This window comes from Pleurodeles waltl, chromosome 11, assembly GCF_031143425.1.
Source record: "Pleurodeles waltl isolate 20211129_DDA chromosome 11, aPleWal1.hap1.20221129, whole genome shotgun sequence".
NCBI lineage: Eukaryota > Metazoa > Chordata > Amphibia > Caudata > Salamandridae > Pleurodeles > Pleurodeles waltl.
The window spans coordinates 18,516,377-18,543,511 of NC_090450.1; the positions used below are offsets into that span (position 1 = coordinate 18,516,377).

At 42.5% G+C, this 27,135-nt stretch overlaps 1 protein-coding gene across 2 annotated transcripts in view; it reads left to right on the forward strand.

The window, feature by feature from the left end:
• LOC138265247 (fibrillin-2-like) overlaps positions 1 to 27,135 on the forward strand; it is a 514,969-nt gene that overhangs the window by 385,667 nt on the left and 102,167 nt on the right. For both annotated transcript variants that reach the window (XM_069212836.1, XM_069212838.1), the window contains 2 exons: positions 18,711 to 18,883; positions 26,721 to 26,877. In XM_069212836.1, the coding sequence (XP_069068937.1) occupies positions 18,711 to 18,883; positions 26,721 to 26,877 (330 nt within the window). The remainder of the gene's footprint in view (positions 1 to 18,710; positions 18,884 to 26,720; positions 26,878 to 27,135) is intronic.

A 27,135-nucleotide genomic window follows, 5' to 3' on the forward strand; every position in this document is an offset into this window, starting at 1 on the left:
TGGATACTGCTTTGCACGAAATATTTGTACATTTTCCCCTTAGATTTGATAACCCAGAAAGGTATCATTAGGTGTTAAATTGCAGCCAGCCCGAGAGTAAAATGTGCTGGGCGAGGAGAATAAGCGCTGCTGTTTCTCACTGGTCGAGGTGGGTTCTGATGTCATCAGTGGCAGCAATCAGAATGGTTTTGGCGCTGTGGTTGTTGCGAAATCCAGATTGCGAGTTGTCCAAAAGACTGTTGTTTCCTAGGTGTACTATGAGTTGGCGGTTGATTACTTTTTCAAGGATTTTGGCAGGGCAGGAGAGTAGAGAAATGGGACTGAAGTTCTTGAGTTTGTTGGAGTCAGCGGAGGGTTTTCTGAGGAGGGGTTTGACTTCTGCATGTTTCCATTCTTTGGGTAAGGTGGGCATGGTGATGGTAGCATTGAAAATGTCAGAGCGTTCATTGCTGATCATCTTGCTCCTGAGTGGATGGAGTTCATGATAGCCGTGGTGTTGTGTATGATGAGCTGGCCCGAAATGTTGAGCAGGTGGTCTGGGTTTGAATCTGTGGGAGCGATGTGGCTGAGGATGTCAGCAGTAGTGGGTAGGGTTTTTAAGTTTTTGTAGATGGTGGAGATCTTGTTGTGGAAAAAGTCCGCCAAAGCATACCAGTGGCTTGCGAAGGTACCCCTCCCAAGCCATGTAACACCTATTTCCAAAGGGCGAGGGTGTTACTCCTCTCTCCCAAAGGAAATCCTTTGTTCTGCCTTCATGGGCCTGAGCTGTTCAAGCAGGAGGAGGGCAGAAACCTGTCTGAGGGGCGGCAGCAGCTTGGGCCGCCTGGAAAACCCTAGAAGGTTGGTAGGAGCAATTCTGGGGGTCCTCTAAGGAGTCCTCAGAGTGCATGGAATTATACTTCCAAAACTGGAAATAGTATTGGGGTATGATTCCGACATGTTTGATACCACACATGCCTAGGTTCAGAGTTACTATTATGTAGCTGGACATAGGTAGTGACCTATGCCCAGTACACGCATAAAATGGTGTTCCCGCACTCCCGAAGTCCATGAAAATGGCATTGGAGTTAGTGGGAGGGTGCCCTCACACACAGATACTTGCACCCTGCCCTCTGGGATAGGAGGGCCTGCATAAGTGTGACTTACAGTGACCTGGTGCAGGTATCTGTAGTGAATAAGGGTGAATACACCCTTTGACGCAGGCTGCAATGGCAGGCCTGCGGAACACCTTGTATGGGGATCCCCTGGTACCACTATGCCCTGGGTACCATATACTAGGGACTTACATGGGGGCACCAGTATGCCAAATGTGGGGTGAAAATGGTAGAAGTTACCAAATTACAAGGGAGAGAGCATAATCACTGGGTCCCTGGTTAGCATAATCCCAGTGAACATAGTCAAACACACTGACAACCAGGCAAAAGTTGGGGTAACCATGCTAAAAAGAAGCTGCTTTCCTAAGTCATTGCAGTGGCTTTATGCTGGGTGTGGAGTGTGTGATACCCGAGACTTCTAGCATGAACATATGTCCTCTGATTTGGACTCCCCTTCAGGATGACCTCCTGTTGTAGCTGTAGGGGAAGGACCTGCACCGAACCTGTGCAATCTACACGTCCATGCTTGGAGATTGAGTGGTGAAAGTTGATGACCTTCAATCTTCCTCTTTTAGCAGTGGGTGTCATCCTGGCTGCCAGGTGTGATCCCCCAAAACTGCATATGCAGGATGCTGGGAGAAGCTTGTGGTCTGGTCCTCCTCCCATTACATTTAGCATTTATAGACACTGTTATCTGACTCTCTATTGTTTTATTATTCTTTAGCCCAGCAAGGCCTTGCTGTAGTGAGCCTTAAAAGTTAACTTTCCGCCCTGTTTACACTTACCTGACTTTTCAGATTACCTGTGTGTTAAGTTTCTTAAAGGGATTAATCTTCATATACCTGTCAACACCTTTTGTAATGCCGAAGTGGGACCTTAATTTTGTTTTCACCTTTTTGATGTGCATGTGCTTTGAACTATTGCACATTCATTTTCTATTGCTACTTACTATAAAAACGGTGTTCCTATTTGCCTTTATCTTGCTTGGTGAATAAGTGAGCTTCAGGACCTTCCCTTTCATCAGCCATACACATCTTTCTTCCTGGACAAAATAGTTCTCCGGACAAAAGCGGCATTCCTACCAAAGGTGGTCGCAACCGTTCCACACAGGGCAGTCCATCACTTTGCCAACTTTCTATGCTCCGCTTCATCTCTCCAAGGAAGAAAACTTCCATAATCTTGACTGTAAGAGAGCACTTAGTTTTTACATTGATTGAACCAGGGAAGACTCCCGGGATGATCCTATTTTTGTGGGCTATTACTGGAGGAAAGAAGGGAAAAGCGGTGCAAAAGAGAACCATCTCCTGATGGATTGTTTTATGTATTAAAATCGGCCATTAGCTAGAGAAGAAGCAGCCCCAGAAGGCTTACATGCTGTTTCCACAAGATCAGAAGCTGTTACCACTGCACTGGTATGTGATGTGCCAGTCTCAGATCTATGCCAGGCTGCAAACCAGGCTTCACTTCACATGCTTACACACCATTACTGTCTGGATAGCCAGATTCCAGTGAGGAGGGCATATTGCCCAATCTGTCCTGCAGGAATTCCTGGTCTGAACTGTTCCACAGTCCCACAATCTGGGAGGTAATGCTTTGGTTTCTATTCACAAGGTGAAGAATATGCAGCCAGAGGTCTCTATCAGAAGAACAAGTTAGTTTACTTCTGTAACGCCCTTTCTGGTAGAGACTTTGCCTAACTGCAAATTCCTCACTGACCCATCCTCTTGCCAGTTCTGTGAACATACTCATACAGTCCATTAATGAGATCCAGTGGGTTTGAACTGAAGATGTTTAACCTAGGGTGCAGTATTAACAAACTCAGTGATTACCAGGTGTGCTGAAAGCCACACAACTCTCAATTCTGACCCCTGCACAAACAGGGAGTCAGAAAGCACTGACCTTCTTGTACTCGGTGTCTAAGTGTTCCATATCCTTCACCACTTACTTGAAATCAGTATCCATCACTGTTTTGCATTCTGGCGTCACTGCTGCTTCGTGATTCCATGAAAGCATCCAGGGTGGACTTTATATGTTCTGCAAGTTGTTTGGTCCCTCAGTGCGACCTTAACCTAGATTGGCCATTGGACTTCACTTCAGAGGATGTCCTAACCATCAGTATCCTACTTTGTGAAAAGCAGCTTCAGTCTTGGAATTGCCCCAGCTAGTGTTGACAGAAAACCTACAGCCTGAGTGTCCTTCTTTGAGGCTCTCTGAGTCCTTTTTCAGACGGTCTGGTATACGCCTGCCTGTGCTTTTACGGCTGGTGCCGGAGGGGCAGCCTTTTTCCTCTTTTAGGCCCTTAGCAAATTACTTAAATGCAAAAAGTACTCTGGTCGACTGTCAATCAGATGTCTTATTTTTCGTGAAAATCACAACACACAGAAATAATTCATGTTCCTGATTAATTGCAATGTATTTGTCAGGATTCTAGTTTGGCGCATAATTTCACTAGACCTGTGTAATGGTTCAGTGTTTTTGTGCACATGAAGAAAGTATAAACCAAGAATTCAGAAAGTTCCAAAACATAAAACTTAGAAATTTTTAGCCACCCACCATCAGGTGCTGTCATGCTGGACTTATTTCAGATTTCACCAGTGTGAAAAACTGTGGCATGATAGAAGCCGTAGTTGAGCTGCAACATAAATAATGCAGAGTTTACAAGTGCAAACAAATCAACTTTAAACCACCCTACTGCATTCGCACAGCACCATGTGGCCATACGAAGACACACGGTCCAGCTGCGGATTATGGATTTGTCTCACCGTTTCAAAAGTAAATTCATTCTCTTGAGCAAATTCCGAGAAAAATTTACAAAATTATTGTAGAATATTGAAAACGTAATCTTTAGCATTGGTAATGTCTAGGCCAGTGGTTCCCAACCTTTTGACTTCTGTGGATCCCCACTTTATCATTATTGGAACCCGGGGACCCCCACTGAATCATTATTGGATTTCGGGGACCCCCCCACTGAGACATTACTGTAAACTTGGGACCTAATCTGTTAACATTATTTAATTTTCTAAGAAGTCGCGGACCCCCTGAGGACGCTTCACGGACCCCCAGGGGTCCCCGGACCACAGGTTGGGAACCACTGGTCTAGGCGGCTCAACTTCCCTCTGGGGAGCTGTGATTTGATGGAGAACATAACCAAGACTTGGATTTTGTGGTTTCTGCTGTGCCTGTTGTATACAATAATATAGTTGAGTAAACATATTTAAAATTGAATATAAAAACATGGGGCATGTATCTTTGTGTTCTCATTTGGCCATAAGAAAGAAAAAGTCTAACATCCTGGCATCTTCATGCCCAATATGCACTAAATAGTTTAGGTTAGTCCCTTGAATGGGACCTTTTTAATTCTCCAAAAATATCCAAACAAATGCATAGGCTAGAATGTGAGCAAATAGTTTGTTAATTTTTAACGGTATAACACCCATGTGTTGATTTTTTGGAAGGTGGAATACTCATCAATAAGAAGGTGGTATTTTCATTAAACTGTAGAAACAAAAACGTGGCTCCCAAGATTGCTGGTATGTGCTTGCTCATCCTCTGGAGGTGATAATGGCAAAACCGGTCCTAGCATTTTCCACTCTAATAATGCCTCGAGGTTGCTGGGGCATGTACCTTGCCCTAGCAGTTTTCCATTCACTGTTTTATGGGGCTTATTTATGAAAGGCCAGTGCCCCCAGAGCGTTCTTTTTCTGAAACCTCTCAACCATATCTAGGAAAGCACTCAAAGGCACTTTGCATGGCTTTTAATGGCCTCATAGATCTGGAATAAGACAAAGCATCGCAAGTTGCTGTGTTGCCTTACTCTGTCAAGAGGGCATTCTGGGGGCAATGCGATGGATTTTCCCTTGCAACATCCTTGGGTTTTCACGATGTAAACCTGGGGAAGCACCAAAACCTTACGCCTCCCCAGGAGAGGTATACTGAGGAGAAATATTTCTATTTCTCCTCGTTTTTCCTTGTTCCGTGTGTGCTGCATTGTGCAGCATGCACAGAAAATGGAAAACGCCTCTCGGGATTGTCTTTGTGCAGGATGGTGCAGGCTTTGGTGCTAGGTAGCCAATTGTGAGCCAGCGTAGGGGGAAAGGACAGATGCTCTATTGGATGGAATGTATGTACAACCAAAGAATAATATTATGAGTGCATGCCATGGTTTCTGTGATTTGTGGCATTCAAGTGTTGGTTTCTCAGTTTGTTGGGTGCTTGTGGATGTTAACATTTCATGCATCAGGTGGTCATCATATTTGCCAACACAGTATTCTCCTGACAAATATCTATCCCTCTGTTTTTAGATGGAGTGGATTTGCCCAATGTTGCTTAATTTTCACAATTCATCTAGCCTTTCTGGACAGTACTCAATTTCAAGAACATCCTGGCCTCGTTCCTCAACAGTCCTTGTTTTTTTTTTATTTTTTTTTTTTAACAGTTATCACCTCAGAGACCTAAAATTACATATTCCTTAATGCTCCATTTTACATCACTCGGGAAATGGTTGTTTTGAAGAAATTAAGCCACCATGGGTGATGTAACATTTTCACATCTAATTATAGAAGGGTGCTGGACAATTATTTTTTGGGCCTCTTCGTTTGTTTTTCCCATGTATGTAAATACTAAAAATAATGAAGAAATACTGACATTTTAGAAACCCTTTAGTCTCTTCTTGAAATACCCATCCATGCTTCAAAAAGGAAGAGGAATACAAAAGAGGATGTAGTAAAATCAAACATGGTGAGAAAATCCACTAAGAAACTCACTATAGACACCCTGTCTAATTTACCACAAATTCATGAACATCACAAGTGCACCAACTAAAGCATTCGGGATCAAGCAATCTATGTTTCAAAGTTCACCTATTAAAGAGTTACGGTCATTCGCTATAAATTTACTTTAATCTCAATAATATAGTGGTTGTGATATTGTGCGGTGTAGCTTAGCAGCAGTCAGTGTTCCATGCTGTGGTGACCACTGGACTCTGGACAGCTTGAGTCCCCTCTGTGAGTTTCCTACAAAGCAGAGTGTGTCCTTTTGTCTATGAAGGGGTTTGCAGTAATTGGGTTACCCATCTGCCCACCTCCCCTCTATGTATGTTGGCTGGTTAATGGACTTCTGAAGGCTGCTTTTACACTCATTTTATTCCCCATTCTTCAACATGTATTGTTACTATTGTGAGGATTACACAGAGGAACTGGTATAAAGCACCAAAATATATACAAATATAATATATAAAACTATACATCTAGACACCAGAGCAAACAAGATCTAGAAATATAGATTTTACTAATATTAATAAATCAAGGTAAGCAATGGCAAATTTAACACATTTGATTTTCAGTAAAAAAGTTGGGTTGGGTGTAATACGGTTATTTAGAGCCACTTTAGGTGACCAGCTCCAGTCATGAACCAATTAAGGGGACCAACCAGGTCCTCAAGAAAATTACCTCAACAGGTGAAGCAATCCTCAACTAGTTCCAGGCACTATTATTTGATGCAGGCTTTTCCAGTGGAAGTGGTCCTGATGCTAGTGATGAAGGATGCCGAAGATGCTTCAGAATGCTGTAGATGCAACATGAAAGATGGTGGTCTTCCTGCAGGGATTCCTAGGTCCACAAAGATGGTGAAGGGGTTCTGGTTGCAGGATCGACATTCCATGAAGTCCTCTCTGGTCTGATCAAAATCCAGTCCCCACTTGACTACTAGTCACCCTGTGTCACAGTCGCTGGCCAATCCTTCCTGGCCACTAACACACCTACTGAGGGTCTCAGCATCTCTCCAACAGCACTCCTGGGCTCAGCACATTTAGGTGCAACTCTTTGTATTTGGTCTTGGTCCCTGGTGCTGCACAGTGGCTGTGGTAGCGACTTGAAGACTTTGGGCTACCAACATGCTCCAGCAGGCTTCTTCATCTGCATCTTTGTGCTGGCCCTTGGAGTCTCTTTGCTTTGTTCAGCTCTGGAGAGGACGTCTTCTTGGGCAGGGCATGGCAGGCAGAGACCCTTTATTCTCTAGCCACTGGATGCAGCAGGTGCAATCCTCATCAGGGCAGCATCTCTTTGCTGATCCCTCTGTACAGCAAGGCAGTCTTCCTTTGGTCTTTCTTCCAGTCAGGAAAGACCTGAGGTCTGGGTGCAGAGGAGCTCCTTTTGTTCTCAGAAAATGTCCCCAGGGCAGGATGTGGTTGGTATCCAAAGGCCTGCTAGATTCCCTATCACCTGGTGACCACTTCCTTTGGAGTGTGGCATCTGGCTGACCCAGAATGCATCATTCTGCCTCTCCTAAGATGGTGAGTCCCCTCTCTCGTTGTTCAGACCCTACTAGCCCACCCTTTAGGTGTGGCTATCTCAGAGCTACACGTGCATGGGAAAACGGTCTGGCAACAAATTTTTCCTCTCTGCTCAGTGTGCCATATCTCTCCCCAGTATGCCTAAACAGTGAGGCAGACCTCCTCTGTAGTGTTACACTTCTGCCTTTCAAAGACTTCTTCTTCTTTGAAGCTGGCCTTTTGGGGCTAACACCCAGGTGGATCCCTGCAGGAGAGAGGTAACACCTCCCTGGCCTACAATCCAAGTCTTTTGCACCTCTCTCCAAGTGGGCAGATATCTGCCTCATGGAACAGACTGCATGTGTGCAAGGGAAGGCACAAGTGTCTTAAAGGCAACAAAGAGGCAGCTTTCCAAAAGCTGCTCACTGGAACACATTATGTTATCTTCGACTTGCGATACAAGTTGGGCTCAATGTAACAAGTTGTTTGATACCGCAAAGTGCTCACTTTAGTCACACCGTTCAGAAGATAGCACAATTACTGGGTCAGCATGTAATCCTGTACTCGCCACTTAACAGTTTATTTGCTTCATTGGACAATACCCAAAATCCAGCCAATCAGGCAACAGCACCCTCTAGAACCCTCAGGGCAGAAGCTCCCGTCACACAGATTTTCTACTGCAGCTTGTTTGAATGGAGCCTCCTTGAGCTCTGCTCAGTTCTTCCCTTTCTTTAGCTTCTTCTAAGGAATCAAAATGTCAGATACTACAAAGAAGGGACTCTTCAGATCCTACAAAACCACAGGTAAATGATTATTAGCATAATAGAGACAAATAAGTTAACACATACCAGGTATTTAAGGAAATCTCATCCCGTTTTTTCACACCCTATATTTTCAGCCGTTGGCATGGAATTCATAAAGGACAGCATGGAGAGTCACTAACAAGAAGTACAAATTTCGGTATTTTTCTGCTTCTAAAACTCAATACAGACAGGAAGAACATTGTTTTCTGTCTGTATTTATCTGTAAAATCTGTAAAAACCGAAAACTGGGAACCTTAGTCCTAAGTAATAATAAAGAAGCAATGCCATTAAAAAGAGATTCAAGGGATTTAGTTACCACCTCATTTGGTGACTGATGCTCATTTTACACTATAGCTGTGTTATTCAGATGAATGGCTATGAGCAACATTAAGGCTTTTCTTTTCTTTGCAAGTGGAAGAGAGGAGACATAAACTCTATCTAGTATTTGAATAGCACACATACCATACCAGCAATCCTGAATCAAAATATTCTTATGGGTTTTCAAAATTTTAGTCATTGGTAGCAATTAACTGCCAACGTAAGTTCAATTATTTTATCATTATTGTCTAACCTTTCACTCTTTCAAAAAACCTTCAAGGAAAACATTTGCCTAAATAAAAGAAGAATTTGATTGAAACTCAGAATTTATCTGTTCCCATACTTTACTCCAAAACTGGTGAGTACTTTGACAAGTAAATAACAGATAAGGCTCAGGATTGTCAGGATAGAGTGTTAAACAGATAGTTGTTTTGCATAATGCCAATATTAGTTATCATAATTTAGTCATGTGCAGCAGCTTGAATTGAAATATTAAATTAGCGTTTAAAGAAATTTGGAATTGTAAGCTGTATTTTGCAATGCAACAGTAGTACTATATTAATTTTAAACAGCTGATGAATCCAAAAACCCTGTTCGTTTTCCACGATTGCAAAAAATAAAGTATCTTTTTTTTTATTTACCAAAGATTATTATTCTAGATAGTTGAACTAAAAAATAATCCTTTTATTCAATATGTAGATAGATTAGAGGTTGCAATAATTTGCATGTATTCTTAACCGTGGGTAATGACATTAAAGAGGGTCACCGGATTGATCTAATTCTTTTTATGAAAAACAAACAATAAATAAAAACTGTTTGAGACCAATCTATAAAGGACACTTGCCATTAATGATATCCAGTATCAAATGTGGTGGCTGTTTCAAACAGAAGGTATGGTGATAGGTTTGAAAAATCTGGAATGCCGATTATCCTTCTTTAAGTATACTATTATAGAATACATTCTTTTTAAAAAGTGAAATGGGATATTTGTAGGAATCCTAGCCAGAACAAATAAAACGAAAGGCACTAGCACAATTGTAATGGAATATAGGTACCCCCAATAAGGAATAAATAAGAGAGTCTACCTCCTTCTTAGTAAAGTTATTTTTTGTGGCTTCTTGTACATTTATTTTGCTTGCCTTTTACTGAATTAGAAAATCATAGTCCAGATATGTTATCATCTATTTATAAAGATCATTGTTCTTAAGCAGAGGACTTAAGAAATCTAAGTAAGGGTATGATCACATATTAGAGTCATACCAGCCTTAGCATTCATTGAAGTTTGTGAACCAAGTTTAGATATAAATATTTGATCAATTCTATACTGTGAAGGGTGGTCTGAAGAGTAATGGTTTATTTCCTCAAAGTGGGTTTAAACTTTCTTTCTTTAATATTAACTTTATTTGGTTGTTTCCAACCATAATGTGCATCATAACATTTTGAGCAAGAACCCATTTTACCCACCATATCATGCAATATTTAAATATAAACAGCTTAAAAATTGCAACTATGGCGAGAGAAGTTGCCTTCAAACCTAAAGTGCATTATTCAAACATAAATAAGAAGAAAATTCAAACAATCTTAAGATCACCAATTAAAACCTTTCTATAAAATCACAGGACTATCTTAAAATGTGATTATTTAAGATTAACTTTTAACTAGGTGTATTAACAGACATGTTATCTACGGATACAATAAATCGCCACTCAAAGCATTCAATTGCTTGACTTCCTTCAAATTAGGATTATTAATAGCTTTGCAAATATCAGTGTAGTGTATTATTCTAGGTGTACTTAAGGTACTTTTTGAAGAAGAGTTTTTATAGTAGTAGCAAATTTTGCTCCTCTACATGCCAAAGGGATTGACGTACCCAACAGCCAAGTAATAATGGCTTCCCTAGAAGTGCGTATATTCAAATCCTGAAAGATTGGTTTTAAAAATTGCTTCCTCTAGGCAGTAACTCTTGGACAGGTGCACATTAAATGGCAGAGTGACTATAATTTATAACTACATAAGCATAAATTAGTTTTTGTCTTCTCGCCCTTCCACGCTGGAGAGAGGTCTTTGGACTCAAATATGCCAAATCAAAAAAACATGAAATGCTGTTTAGAGACATGATGAAAGTGCATGACAGTCTATGCTTGAGGTTTCCATCTGATAAAGGTATCCAAGACAGTCCAGGCGTGCTGTCGATTTGCTAGGATTTTTTAAATCTAAAATGAATGACTTATTTTTTTGAAGAAAAGTTGCTGCTCCTGGCAAATGCTGCATGCCAAATCCTACTTGCCCATGCCTCCTGTAGACCTAGTTCTGTCAAAGCTTCCTCAAGATAGGCACGAGTTAGCTTACCTTCTCTCCATCTGGCCCTTTATCTACAACCAACAGAGAGTATTCAAAGTTCCTATTTCTGCGGCACAGGGACACCAACATAATTTCACAAAACCGTTTAGTCGTTGGAATTTTTTAATTTGAAGGCCAAATTCCAAACAAACCCGTACTGAGGAGGTTTCTTTTGGAAGGCAAAAGACTGCCTAGTAGACACTTGTTTGATGCTTATTTAAAAGTAGCAGTTTCTGTGCCATGCCAGAGTTCGAAGGCATATGTCAGAGAGGATAAACATTGTGCTGCCATCACTTTTGATATATGACTATCAAATGAGCCACAGAATTTATTTTTCAAGAGCTTAAAAGCACATACTAAAGATTGAGCTTTCCCATGAAGTAAGGGGTGATGGTAAACAAACGACAAGATGCGGCCCATGATCACTCCCAGGTATTTAAATGAATAAGCAGATTCAACCTGTTTACCTTTTATAAACTACCTGTGAGCTTTATATCTGAAGTCCACCAGCCGCACAACTTTTGGTTTCCGCCAGTTCAGCTCTAACCCTTGCTGCTTAACTTGCCAGAGCGTTGATTGACCTTTGAAGGCCGATGGGAGTTTTACTTAGTATTGCTATGTCATCAGCATATTGCAGGAACCCTATCCTCTCCTTCGCTAATACTGGAGGGTGGCTATCTTCAACTGGCAAGTGTTTATACAAATTGGCTGATATAGATTAAAAAGGCACGGGCCAAACACATCCTTGTTTTAAGCCATTCCTTGTACAAACCTTTACCATGAGCCTGCTGACATCCCCTATTTTCACTTGGGCCCACATATCACTATAAAGGCCAATATTTGCAGTTAGCATTTTCTCTGGCATGCCCCATGCTTTCAATTTCCTCCATACACAGCCCTGCGGCACTCGGTCAAAAGCCGATTTGACGATCAATGAAACAGGTATACAACACTGATTATTTTCCCCCTAGCATTTTCCATCAATAAGCCCAAGGTTACCAAGTTGGTTATTGTTCACATGTCAGCCCTAAACATTGTTTGAGTTTTTGGAATAAGACATTTCTTCTCCACCTGGACTGTGAGCTCCTCTAAGATGCAAGATGCATACATTTTGCCTTCCACATCAGTTCAGGCTATTAGCCTATAATTATTTGGTTTGGTATATTGGATGGACGATACTACACTTCCAAGAAATTGGAACACTGTTCCAAGTGTAGATGGAGTTAAAGCGAGGAGCTAAGTATGCTGCCCAGAAAGCGGCCTGGTTCTTGAACAAAGCATTAGGTAAACCATTGGGTCCTGGTGCTCCTTCAGTTTTCAAGTTCCTATTATTCCCTCTATACTTTCTGTATCTGTCAAGGTCTCTAAGGTTGCTGATTCTTGAGTGTTTACAATCTCCTGTATCTGTTGATATCCAGATTTACTAACAACCCCTCTATTGCTATACGAGGAATGCATATCTCTCACCTCTGTCTGAATTATAGCTGTCAGTATCCCCGAACCTGCACATTTCTGCACATTTGAGTTACCCTGAATCTATGGGTAACCAGCTTCTCCAGTAAATGCTTTATTATCATGCAAGGCGTACATGTCTCTTATGTATGCCAACCAAGTCCTCTCAGCAATCTTTGCATTTTGACGGCATCCTTGATCCCTCATAATGCCATTCATCGTGCCCCACATTGTTTTTACTGTTGGGCTGTTTACTAGACCGAAACAACTCTGCCCACAACTCCTCATTACATTTATTTTTTGTCTGTCGGCAATCATGTTTGTATTCTTTCTTTATGGATATCAAATAAATTAAGTAAAGTGGGATCACACAGTCTTCATGCATCAAGAAGTAACCTCTAAGATACTGCATTGAGAAATTGTTTTGGCTTTTTTGGGGACAAAAGTGAATTTAGAATTTCTGTCTAGAAAAGGGTTGGCTGTTTGGTTAGTCTAAGAATTAAATTGCTATCAGAACGTTCCATCAAGTTTTCTGAAATCTTGCACCGAAAGGATTTATCATTTTGAGTTGGACCATAAGTAATAATGGTTAAAGCACCATTCATGATAAGTAACTTAACTACCATCCATATTCCTTTTGTATCATCTTCTTTAGAAATAAGGTGCACATCAAGATATTTGTCACATAAAATAATCACACCATTTCTCCAGCTTTGGATCTTTTACATATTCACATGCTTGAATCATTACCCATTCTCTTTTGCTAACCTTCTTTCTCTGTCCTTAAGAGTAGTAGAATAAAACCCCTACAAATGTCACATTTAGATCCCTTATGTTTAGAATAAATGCAATAAATACATTGTAAATGTGGATTTAATGTTAATCATTTTAGGATCACAAGATGAACAAGCCTTGAAAGGAGATTTGGTCAGTCATGGTGACAATTGATGACAGCTGGTTTTCAAGTGAAAAGATCTCCCTGGACCAAAGATTTTAACAGTTTCCCTAATCACAGCTCATAGTACTTCTGCGCTGAAGATAGGGCTCACTCAAATCGAGAGCAGATCAAGAAAGTAAAAAATGTAAGGTTTACTATGAGGTCAGAGCTCTGTCAGGGCACTCCTTCACACAATACGTGTGGTTGAAATCTGAGCTATGCTGGCCTCTATGATGAGTAGGAGAGCTTATGCTTCCCCCTCACTGGCTGAGATTTTCTTCTAATTAGGTGGATGTGCACCTAAATATATAAGGTTTCAGGCCTATGGCTATTTTACACTGTATTCTCTAAGACATGTATATGTTACATTGTATACCGCTGTTGTAATGTAGCAGGGTTTCCCAGCCTGACAAAGAGGAACAACACAAGCATGTGAATTTATGAAACATACCAATGTTGGTGAATTGGATTAGCGACTAAGTAACTAACATATTTCTTTTCAGGCACCTATAGAAGAAAATAGGTTGCCCACTGAGCACTTTTTACACTTCAATATTTATTATTTATTAAAGTATCTAATTCTACAATTCAATATTTGGTTTCAGATTTGCAAGGAGTGCTAAAATTTACTTTCACTAGCTCTCTCAAAGCATCTGTTTTTCAAAATAACAATAGCTAGAAAATTCATCTGAAAAGCAAAATAATTAATTAAGGAGTCTTTCCAACAAGTGCACAACAATAAAAAGCAATTTTAAGATGCCCTTCAGTTATGCGTTGCTGGTGATGCAGCTTCATGGGAAGATGGGACACAGTTGGAAGATGTGGGGAGGGCTTTTATTCTTGATGTTTTCTTTGCTGTTGTGTTTGTATCAATTTAGAGATATTGCAGTTGCATTGAGGTGTATCCGTCTTTACCTTCTTGCTACATCATCTGAAAATGGATCTAGGTGATAGTTAGGAACTAGGCTTGATGGGGATTAGTCAGCAGGGTAACAGGAAAAGAGATAGTTGACCTGAGCTTAGGGGCAAGGTGGCAACCAAACTCATCCCTGGTAAAATATTCAAACCAGTTTCAACTCTCAGACACTTTGGGGTATTCGTGGTGTGGTCACACCAGCATGAAAAGCCCAGAAAGTAATCTGCAACCCATTGGAAAGATTTCAGAGCACATTTGGCTAGTCCAGTCCTGCATACGTTAATTTGTCAGGGTGAATCAGACCATTAAAGAAATCTTTCAGCACAATATTTGTGAGTGACATTTTTCCAACTATTAATTCAACTTCTATATTGCATCCATATCATCCTGTGTTTTGTTTGTTTTGCAGACATCAGAAATGGACAGCACAGATATAGAGAAACATCCAGGTCTACTTTTAGATGCCCACTATTCTGTTTATCAAAATGGTAAAACCAGATAAACAACTTAGTTATTTTCTATCAGAATCAGGATTGTAGCTATCATTCATGCAGCACATGCAGTGGTACCAGGGCGCAGAGGTTTGAGGGGACCAATACTGACCATTGTTGGAAATGACTATCTTTTGTGCAGTATTCCCCTAGACTTTTGCCATCTGTTGGTCAGCCCATTTTTGTTGGCCGTAGTACATTGTACACCTGATAACCAAGGTAACATGCTTGTTCCCTCTTCAAAGTCTGGTAAAGTGGTTTAGACAAAGAGTGGCACATTTATTTTGCTTGTAAGTCCGTAATATATGGTATCACCTGCACCCAGGGCCTGCAAAACATATACAGTTAGTGGACTGCATCTCTCAGTATTCCACCTACTACAGTAGCACTGTAAAACATGTCTCCAGGCTTGCCACTGCCGCCTGGATGTGCAGTTTTAAGCTGCCTTTTCAACCTGGCAAAATAAACCTTTTGTCAGCTTCAGTCTTCCTTTCTAACACGTATAACCCTTCCACAGGGCAGGGTGTATGGCATTTTAAAAGTAGGACATGTTTATTTAACGTTTGGCATGTCATGGTAGTGAAATACCTTCAAAGTCTTTTTTCATTGTGGGAGTTCTGGCTCTCCCACAGGTTAACACAGGTTTACATTATTACATTTAATACAGTTTGGGAGTAGCTAAAAAAATGTCTCAAGGACTCATTGCAAAAGTAATTTAGAATCCAAATTAATGGTCAAGTCAGATTTTATATTACTGTTCTGGAACTGACACTTTTATAAAGCTATTTTCCTTCCTAAAACCAAAAGGCTTTCCTGCCAGTGTCCAGCTGTCACCTGATCCCTGATGGCTCCCATATTGTGAGATGTGTATTGCTTCCAGGCAGTAAAAAGGGTGCTCTGGGTGTGGAGAGGGGAATTCCTTCCTTGGTAAGATGTTCTTGGACCTGTGCTCAGCCCTTTACTGAGCTTCATAAGGTGCTTGCTGTGCCACTGGCAGATGAAGCTCACACTTAGGCCTGCCTTCCTTTTGCCTGTGTACTCAGGCTGGCTCTAAACCTCGAGGGAAGGGAAAAACTATCCAAAACGGGTTTAGAGGATGGACAAAAACTTTCCCTCCACCCACAGGCTGGTGGTGGGCATAAAAGTGGACCCCAGAGACTTCTCCTCCAAACACTTCTGGACCAGAGAGGAATCAGAAGGACTGCGCTGCTGGCTGAATCCTGAGCAAGACTGGACCTACTTGCCTGGACCCCAGGACCCCAGCAGTGATTCCAAAGGTCAGTTCACTGACCTCCTATTTGAACTACAGGGACATTACAAGTTCCAGAGGCTTTTTCCTACTCTCTAGCTGGTCAATCCCATCTGGACCCGACTTTGTTCTCTGTGCTGGTCTCTGTGGGAGTGCGTCCTTATCCCCAAATGCTGTCCCCCAAGTTCCTGGACCCTTGGTTGTGATCGGAGTGTATTCCTCCCTGCCTAACTGCAGGCTTCACCAGATTTGATGCTCAATATCGATGCTGACAACCATTTTCTAAGGTTTCACCAGACTCAACGCTGAGCAGCACTTTTTCAACTGGTCCACTGGACCTAACACAAAGCAGCAACTGAGAGGCAGCAACATCCTTTGTCGATAGTTTCACTAGACCCGATGCTTTGCAGTCTCTGATCGACTCAGAGGCCCCACCAATGACTCGTCAACATCACTTTTTCTTCAGAAATGTTTTTAAGTCAGAAGGTAAACTTTCCTTTGGGGTGAATATATGGTCTGTGTATTCATCCCGCACCCCATTGTGTTCGGAGTTAACTTTGATCCAGTGCAGCAAGACCAGATACCTGAGGTTGGTGCTTTGTGTTTTCTAGCACTATTTTTAATTCGAACTTTCAAAACTATATTTCTGGTTCTACTTTTGGGATTTTTGTCATTTACGTGTAATTCTATTTATTAAAATTTTCATGTTCTCAATTGTTGTAAATTGGTTCAGGATGTTTCCTGTGTTGTGTTCTCCCTTTATTAATGTTTGGGAGCGTGTTCTCCCTTTGGAGCTGCATAGATACTTTATAGATTGCCTCCAAGTAAAGGCTAGCTGATTTGGGCCATGCTACCAGAGGTGAAGCACAGCTTTATGTAGTGTCTTTAACTTTTCACCCTGACAAGGATTGTTATTATTATTTGAGTTGAGTTCTCACCCCCTCTACCAATTTAATACATAATTTCTGACTTTATTTTAAATCTCAAAATGAGGGTGAGGAGCCCAGTTTCCTTTCTTGTATTAAGGCCCATGTCACCCATACCGTGCTTCTCATTGGAATTCAAATTGATGTACCTTATTTACTTCTTCCGTTTTCTGAAGGAAAACTATAGCTTACGTAAGATAGTTTACATTTCCGTTTGTTGGTATCACTCTAGCATTACTAACAAAACCATATATCAGTGTCCCAGCGCTACTAGGCTTTCAAGTGAATTTGTAGAAGACTCGGGCCTGATTCACAAAGGTAAACTTACACTTTTGTTCAACTTCACGTTTTTTTGCTGGTCACAAACTACGAGTAAATAATGTGTTAACGACTGCAGAAACTTCACGTTTGGGGTGGAGAACTCAGCATGTAAAAATATAGTCCTGCCCTATCTTTTTATGTGTGGAATTCTGCGCTCCAGCTGCGGAGCGTGCCTCCACAGCCATAAACTTACTTTTAACTCGTAGTTTGTGAATATAAAAACACAGTAAACTTACACAAAAGTGTAAGTTTACCTTTGTGAATCAGGCTCTCAGTCTGCGTAAAGTTGCCTCTTATATTCCAGAGACTGCAAGTGAACAATGAGTTTACCAGAATGATACCTCCCGACTGTAGCACCTTTTTAAGGTTTCTCTGGAAGGAAAGGAAGGCCAAAGCACTCCTGTCACTTCACAGTGATTAAAGCATAATAACCTTTCGGATTTTTTGTGCTGTTGTGACAGGATATGGAGGCAGGTGTGATTTCCCCGTCAATGTACCAAAGGTTTGCTGGACGGCCACCGCTGGTTTTGATGGCGGCTCGCTAAACTTTTAAAAGAGTTTTGTTTTTCAAAAACAAACTCCCAGAGTGAGAGTATGTTTTTGGAAAAAAAAAAAAAAAACTAAAGACCAGCACACTTAGGGAGTTCTATCTGGGTGTCATTGTTTTTTCCGTCCCCAGTGTTTACCTACCGGTGAGGGACAGAACAAAAGGAGATTACGCCTTCCACCTTAAATAAGGCGGGCAGTGAAATGCCCTTCTTCGGACTGACTCTTCTATATTAAGGCATGGGAGTAAACTTTCTACTGACTGAGCCAATGGAAGCCTTACTGTACTCTTGTCTCTAAATTAAGTGGACAGGCTGAGAGTTTGTTGGGCACGGTACTCTTACCAATTTGTGATGGACTATGATGTTCGATAAACTCTTAAACCAGGCTCTGTATTCTGAAACTTGTAGGTTACTTTACACACATACCTGGAACAGTCTTGGTCGATTGTGAGTGAAAGCATCCTGAACAAAGGAGGCACGAGAAGAAACCACGCTAAACCTACTAGATGCAGGACGATTCTCCCCAAAACCTTTTTGCAGGACATTTCATCACAAGCAAAACTTGCGAGCAGTTGGAAAACTGCAATATGGATGAAGTTGCAAAACTTAATAGCTTTGAAACATTGTATTCTCAGAATTGTAAATTCACACACCCCTAGGCTGCAATAGGCTTTTGAAAAGATGGGAAAGAAGTGCGTTGAGGATCTGGGAAACAATTGTGACTTTTTAAAAATATATCGTAAGTAAGTCAAGTTTGCATTCCTGCGCTGCGTGCCTCGTTAAAAGAAAATGTGCATTGCAGTAAGCGTTTTTCACAGACAATTAATGACAAGTAGGTCATGTAGCAAACTGTAATTCTCCAGAGCCAATGCAAAAACCTGTTTGGTGAATATCTCTCAAAATGTAATGTTTGTCTTAATTCTTGGATTCAAATTGTATATAATGATCAATCAAAACTAAAGTATACATACAAAATTAAAATGTGCAATAAAATATATACAAGACTCTAATTTTTATGTTCTATATTTTTTTAATGCATTTTTGTAGTCCGAGTTCCAACAAACAGATGAATTTGACTTCTGAATTTAATTACACTGGATTGCTGCGTGAAATCGATTTCCTGAACCAACAGCTAGTTCCCGAGTTGGTAGGAATGCAGGCGCGGACCAGATCAGTAACGCCAAACATCTTCTTGACTTATGTCGCCAGCGGCAATTTGAGTAAGTTGGTTTTATAATTTCAGAGCTTGTAGCTCACGACATTTAGAGGCTGGATTTCATTGTAGGACCATTGAATTGCAGAAAAAAACAAAGTTAACCCATATTTTACTATTTTCCTTCTTGGCAAATCAGAACGGGCAAACACGTTTTTTGCAGACCTTATTGAAAAAAAAATATTATCAGATAGAGACTTACAGCCGCAGATCCCTTACCTGAGAATATTCCCCAGACATCATTCCTTACCTGAGAATATTCCCCAGACATCATTCCTTACCTGAGAATACTCCCCAGACATCAGACTGAATCCAGACGTTTTTGAGCAGTACCCCTGTGCTCTGGCATAGGGGTGGCTTTTTTTTATGGTCACCCCAATGTTTTGGACTGATGCTGATGGTTTTTCGACTCTGAGAGTGCACTGAGTCCTGCCAACCAGTCCGCAGTGCCCTGACCTAAAAGTGTGCATGTTTGATTTGCTTATAACCAATTGGAATGAGCTCACTTACCTGTAAGTCTGTAGTACATGGGACGTAGGGTTCCCAGGGCCTGTAAGTTACAGGATCACCCCAGGGGCAGCAGCACTGATATACCGACCTTCAATGTATCAAAGGTGAAGCATGTCTGCTAGTCTGCCAATGGCGACTGGAAAGGCAGTTTCCAAATTGCTAACTCGACTTTGCGAATCCTCCCTTTTTAAAATATATAGGTTACCCCTAAGGTAGCCTAGTGAGCCCTAAGTCTGGGTGCTGTATATTGAAAATTTAAACATGTACCCACAATTGTCATTTTCACTGTGGAACAAGCTGCTGGTAGCCCTATTGGTGAGTGCAAAGTTACAAGCTGACACCTCAGATTTGCTAAATACTGACGGGGACTACTAAAGTTGATACTGTGAGGCATTAAACAACTCTCTACATTAAGCCTGACTTGATGCCTAAGTCAAAATTAATGTAGCTTGTTGCAGTGTGCAATTTTTACAAACTTTTCACCTTGTTGCCCAAAATCTCCTGTGCCCATTCATAGCTGCAGATTGGATCTGCCAATGAGACAGCTTTCTTCCCTATTAGAGAGACCTGCAAATGACTCCCAGGAAAGGACACAATAGAAGCCGGCATGAGAGAGAGGTTTTACCTCTACCTGGCAGGAAGCCAAACAGGTTTTGCCCCAAAAGACGAGCCTCAAAGAAGAAGGTGCCTTTAAAGGGCAAACGGGAAACACTTGGGAGAAATGCTGCTCTATTATTTAGGCAGACAGTCCGGCACTTGGGGCAGGGGTCATAAACCAGTTTTCAAACCTGTTTTTCAGGGCTGTGTAGCCCCCTTGGGAGCTACACCTTTGGGTTGGGCTAGGGAACGCTACACGCTGAGAGAGGGATTCTGCTGTCTTGAGGGTGGGCAGAATAGAGACTTCTAGGATAGCTAGATGCCACATTTCACAGGAAGTTATCATGCAAGAGGGAACCTGATGGCCCATTAACTAGCAACCAAAATCTTCCTGAGGGCATTTTCTGGGCATAAAGAAGACACCCAGAACTCAGATGTGGTTGGACTGGAAAAGAGAATCAAAGAATGACTGCCTGGCGCACCAAAGACCCAGTGAAGACAGGCTGCACCGATGTGGACTGCATCTGCTAAACCTGATGGCTAGCGAGGGAGAGGGGGCTGTGCCTGCTGTGTCCTGCTCATAGAGAAGTCAACTCCTGAGCTCATCCAAAGCAAGAACCCCTAAGGCTCAGTTGTCCTACCTCTTGTTTGCAGCACAGGACCTCAACAGCTGAAGACGCCTGCTGCGATAAGTTGGTAGCCATTATTATCCAGTCTGCACCCCTCAGCTCAGTGCATTCTAAAGAATCAAGGCACAATGCTCAAAAGTTGCCATTGAGTTTGCTGAACTTGGGAGAGTCATCGGAGTGCAGCTAGGTTACCCAGAAAGCAAGGTAGCACCAAAAGAAGGAAACTGCTGAAACCGCTGTACCAGGCGACAAGTTGCCCAATGAACATCTGCCAAGCTTGAGAGGATTTCAAGGAACATTGAACCCAGTGATTAGGATCATCTCACCAAGTCTGTGGACCTAGTAGTAGCCCCAGGAAGTCCTCTGTTGATATAACAGCATCCTTAAGCATCTTCACCATCATGTATCCCTTGCACCAGGACCTCTTCATAGAAGTCAATGGCATGGAGCCACTGAGTCATGAACCAAACTGACAGCTGCTTTTTCTTTAGAGGTAACTGTTTCTGTGGGCCTTCTTTGTCCCTCTGACCGGCTTCCTTCTGGAAATGGTTACATAGAGTAACCAACATTTTTTCTGAAAAAGTTTCCAAGTGTAAAATTCATGAAATTTGTCAGTGCTCGTTTGGGATTAAATAAAAATTGCTGATTTACTAACCCTTGTAAATTCTGTATCTCACAAGCACTATAATGGATCCTTTTTGTTTTGGTGTCAAAATTTATGTAAACATCTAATCTATTTTTATAAATTGATGTCAGATTTCTTTAATGTCTTTTGTATTTCTTTTTTAACTGTTTTGGTGCTGTTTAAATGTTTTACACTTGTTCCTTTGTGTAAGCCTGACTGACCAGAGCAGCAGTTACTCGGGGTTAAGCTAAGGCTTTAACAAACGAAACCTATCAGACCTAAACGGGTTGATAAGTGTATTACACAGTGAGGTTGCACAACCACCCCGTATAACATACCCTATTTCCTCACAGTCGACAACAATGACACCTAAAAATGAGACTTCTAAGACGAAATCTAATACAACATCAACAACAAAAGATGTAACATCAAAACTGTCAAACTGGACATCGTCAATGATGATCTCACTGTTGATGACTGTAGGAAGCTGGCTCTCTATGTTGTGCACTAAAAGGACATACACCATGTAGAGAGTCAGTGGATCCCCTATTGGTTTGCAGAGGCAAAAGTAGATAGGACTAAAGCTCTATTTTGTGGTAGTGTGTGAGAGCAGTTAGGCTTATCAGAGGGTGCTGCTAAGCATTTGTTGTTCGCTCAGAGGCAATAAATGAGAAACACACTCAAAAAATAAATCCAAAACCAGTTTAGAAAAATGACACTTCTTTTTGTATATTCTTCAAACCCAAGACCTTCGTAATCAGGTAAGTAGACTTTTAAGGATAAATACTTTGCAGTTTCAGAAATCAACACTTTCAGAGTTCTTCGATGTTAACAAATGGAGAAAATCAATGTTCAGCAAACACACAGTTAACAACAACTTACAAGGCTAATCTCAGACAGTTAAGGCAACCACACCAGCAGGTCACTCCCTGTGGCACTAGGGTGGCCGGGTGCAGGTGTGCAGTAAGGCATCGGTTGCCCAATGATTTTCAATGTAAATTGGTCCTCGTGAAACAAGCTGCCGGCTCTGGCTAGGAAGCCAGTCGGGGACAAGCAGGTAAGTTGCAAATGTGGGGTGCTCAGGGATGTAGGTGAAACCTTTGGTCTTTTTCTCCAGAGTCCCAGGCTGACGGATGCAGGGGTGTCTTTAGTCATTGGGTTTCTCTGGCCAAGTGCACTCGCTGTCAGGGGGCCTGCATGTTGAGGCTTGCAGGGTTAGACCTAGGGTGGACTCAAGCTCATGGGAGCTGGGGGACATCGTTGGCACCTGTGACTCTCCTCAGACCGGTACCTGTTCTATGTCTGCAGTAGTTATTCTGCTTATGCATGAGGAAACGTGCACTGCTTCTGTCCTCAGTGCACCTGTTCTGTGTCTGCTGTACATTTTCTGCTTATACATGAGGAAGCATGCACTGCTTCTGTCCTTGCTGCATCTATTCTGTGTCTGCAGTAACTACTTATGCACAAGGAAGCATGTGATATATTCTGCATATGCATGAGAAAGCGTGCCCTGCTTGTATACTTATTGTACCTGTTCTGTGTCTGCAGTAGATATCCTGCTTATGCATGAGGAAGCGTGCACTGCTTCTACCCTTACTGTACCTGTTCTGTGTGTGCAGTAGATATCCTGCTTATGCATGAGGAAGACTGTGCTGCTTCTATCTTTACTATACCTGTTCTGTGTCAGCTCTGTGTGTCCTGCTTATGCATGAGGAAGTGTGTGCTGCTTCTATTGTTGCTGTATCTGTTCTGTGTCTGCAGTACATAATCTGCTTATGCACGAGGAAGTGTGCGGTGCTTCTATCCTTATGGTACCTGTTCTGAGTCTGCAGTACATCTTATGCAGAGGAAGAATGTGCTGCTTCTGTCCATACTGTACTTGTTCTGTGTCTGCAGTAAATATTCTGCGTATGCATGAGGAAGCGTGTGCTGCCTCTATCATTACTGTACCTGTTCAGTGTGTGCATATAGGCTTTTACTGCTGCCAACTATACTGGGAAGCTTTCTTGCTAACATCCCCACTTCTTTGTCTTTTACCATTTATTGATGATGCTTCTGCTGCAATTGTTTTCTGTCGGTGAGTTAACATACTGCTGCAATTCCTGCTGAACATGTTCTGTGTGACAGAATGTTGCTTTCCTGCTGCCTGTGCTGAACCTATACTGTGTGTGCTTTCTTTTAAGAACCCCTGTAGGAAGCTGGCCCGGTGTGTGGTGAACACCTATGGTATTTATAACCTTATACCCGGTCCAGGTATTCCCTATTTGTAAAGTATAGACAGTGTCTAGGAGAGCCAGAGCTCTCTAGAGGTAGCTGTGGATGAGCAGCCAAGACTTATCCATGAGACAAGCAAAGCTTATGCAATTCCACTATAGTCACACAGCACTTACACACATGAAAAAACACACAGTGTTACAAAAATAAAGGCCCTTTTTTATAGTAATACAAATACTAGAATACTGAATAGGCAGTCCTCCAACTGGAGGTAAGTAAACACACTATTATATACACATTAGCAATCAGTAAATAGCATAGAAAGCAATAGGTATTGATAAAAACAATAGCAAATAGTGAGGGCCCGGGGAGGGGGAGGGAGGGCCAAACTATATACTAAAAAAGTAGAATGTGAAAGGCAGTCTCTCATCCCAGGAAATGGAATCAGTAGAAGGGACCTGGAAGATCTAGGAACCCCAATAAGTGAGTACCAGAGTGAGCCCCAATGACCAGGAGAGCAGAGGTAAGAAACTGGTTTTCCCCAAAACCAACAGGAGGACGTTGGAAAAGGATTATGCAAGACCCAACCAAGACAAGAGTCCAAAGGTGGAGCCTGATAGAAGGGAACCTGCAAAGGAAGGTGGGCCAAGTCTGGTTCAAGATTGAGAGTCCAGTTGCGGCAATAGCCACTACCCACCCTTCTGTGGATGCACGACCCGGTCAACGGTGGACGAAGAAGGTCAACTGTGCAGCAGAAGAGATGAAGAGAAGTCCCAGAAGTGATGCAAGTCATGTCCTACGTTGGTGGTCGAGATGCAGTTGGTCGTGGTGCTACAAAACCAGCAACACGCCTTGGCAAATGCAAGAGATGGAGAAGAAGGTTTGCAAGCCTGAAGACGACCAGCAATGCTCAGCAGCTGGGAAAGTCACAAGAACAGGAGGCAGCCTCCACAGGTAACCCACTGACGACAGGCACAGGAGTCGCAGTGATGCCCACTCAGCACACCTGAAGAGGAGTCCCACATCGCTGGAGCAGCAGGCATGAGACTTTGCTTTGCAGGAAGGAGTGCTGGGGCCGGGGCTACATGGATCCTGAAGATCCCTTGGAGGGGGAAAACCAAGCCTTGGTAGCTGCAAGAGTTGCGGTGCACAGGGGTTCTGTCCTGCAAGAAGAGGCAAGGCTTACTGTCTCCCAAGTTGGATAGCTGGTAGAGAAGACAAAATGGAGCTACTCCAGATCACCACCTGTGATGCAGGATCCATGCAGCTCCAGAGGAGAGAAGATACACGCAGCCTTTTGTCATTGCAGTTAGTGCCTGCGGATGTAGAGGAGAGTGAATTCTTCACTCCAAGAGAGATTCCTTCTTACTTCTTGTGCAGGCTGAAGATGCGTTACCCTCACAGGATGCACAGCGGGGGAAATGTTGCAGTTGCTGGAAGGAGCTGGGGAAACAATTTTGCAGAACAAAGTTGTTGCTGTCGTTGCAGAATGTCAGTTTCTGGAGAGTCCAGTTGCAGTCTCAGGGGCCAGAAGATGAAGTAAAAGATGCAGAGGAGTCCTGCTGGAATCTTCTATGTTGAATCTGCAGACCCACCCAAGAGGGAGACCTAAATTGCCCAGGAAGGGAGATTGGTCACCTGTCAGTGTGACCACCTATCAGGAGGGGGCTGTGAAGTCACCTACCTGGCTTAGATACTCAGATGCTCCCTGGGGCCTTTACCTACCTTGGATTCAAGATGACAGAATCAAGTGGCCACCTGGAGGAGCTCTGGGCACCCGCCCGAGGGTGGTTACGGACAGGGGAGTAGTCCCTTCACTTTCCTTTGTCTAGTTGCGTGTCAGAGCAGGGACCGGGGGTCCCTGGACTGGGGCAGACCAGTTTAAGCAAGGGGGCCCTTCAAAGCATACCGGTGGCTTCGGGAGGCTACCCCTTCCAACCCATGTAACACCTATTTCCAAGGGAGAGTGTTACTTTCCTCTCCAGCAGGAAATCCTTTGTTCTTCCTTCCACTACCTGAACTGGTCAAGCAGCAGGAGAGCAGAAACCTGTCTGAAGGTTGTGGCAGCAGCGCGGGCTGCCTGGAAAACCCCAGGAGACCAGTAGGAGCAATGCTGGGGGTCTTCTAAGGAGCCCTCAGAGAGCACAGAATCATACAACCATTACTGGCAACAGTATTGGGGTATGATTCGAACATGTTTGATAGCAAACATGCCCAGCTTCGGAATTACCATTATGTAGCTGGACACTGTGTCCAGTACACAGGTAAAATGGCTTCCCAGCCCTTATGAAGCCCAGTGTTTTAGAGCTGGAGTTTGTAGGGGTACCCCTGCAGAGGTGCCCTCACACACAGGAACTTGCACCCTGTCCTCTGGGGTAGGAGGGCCTACCATAGAGGTGACTTACAGTGACCTGGTGCAGAGACCTGTAGTGGAAGAGTGCATGCACCTTTTCACACAGGCTGCAATGGCAGGCCTGCAGACACATTTTGCATGGGCTCCCATGGTGGCACAATACATGCAGCAGTCCATGAGGAACCCTTGGTGCCCAATGCCCTGGGTACCTAAGTATGCCAATTGTGGGGTGTGCAAAGTCCTAAACAACCAAATTTAGAGGGAGAGAGCACAGACACTGGGGTCCTGGTTAGCAGAATCCCAGTGAAAAGACACTGACAGCAGGCAAAAAGTAGGTATAACCATGCCGAAAAGAGGGTACTTTCCTACAAAAGATTTTTCCTTTTGTTTGCTCAAATGCAGTTACTGAATCTTATGAAAGTGTGTGAAATGCAGTTATACTCCACCATTTCTTGCTGCATTTCACAATGCCAAAGGTACGTAGAGAATGACAGTGTTGAAAAGCCCTACAATTTCAGAGTCCCCCGAATAAAACTCTCCTATCCTATTTCTTCAGAGGGGGGAACTGAGCAGTGGCATTGTCAGCTTTCTCAAAAATTAGAGAACTGTCCAGTGCTGCCAAACTTTACAATATGGCCTTAAATATATATATCACCCTGTGGTGATGCTAATCAAGGACTAAGATCTCTGAGGAGTGCATGTCATTGAAAGGCTTCTGCCTTCTGAGTTTTCTCATTCTTGAGAGGCTGTTCATCTAAAGGAACGTCTGCATCTCATCTCTTTCCACAACCAATTAAATCAATGAAGCCAAATCATTACAGTATTAGAACGAATGTATACATTTTTAGAAGCTGTAAATTATGCCTTTTGCATGTTTAAAAGCATTCTAATCACTTTCCCCTTTCCTTTTTCGCAGCGAGCAAGGACGTGCTACTGACATACTTTGGATGCTCTGGGTTTACAAACAGTGTATATACACTGAATCCCAACACATTTATGTGTGAATCCAAGTGCACTGATTATTGTAAGAACAAGGCCATCTGCAACCTGACCCAGGAGGGTCCTTTCTGCACGTGAGTAAATGCACTTATGAAGTACACACTCTCTTTTGTCTAAGGTCATTCTAACAGGCAAGAACACCTAAAGGTTTTGTGATCTCTGCCCCATGGAGCTGAGACATACCTTTCCCATCTACCATGTGATCTGTGTCCCTTCCATGAACATATCTCAGAGGACATCTTGAAAACAAACAGACATGAGCCAAGCATATTCAAACACAGTAGTACATTTGGAGTACAGAGTATAACAGTAACTAAGCCTGCTACTCAGTA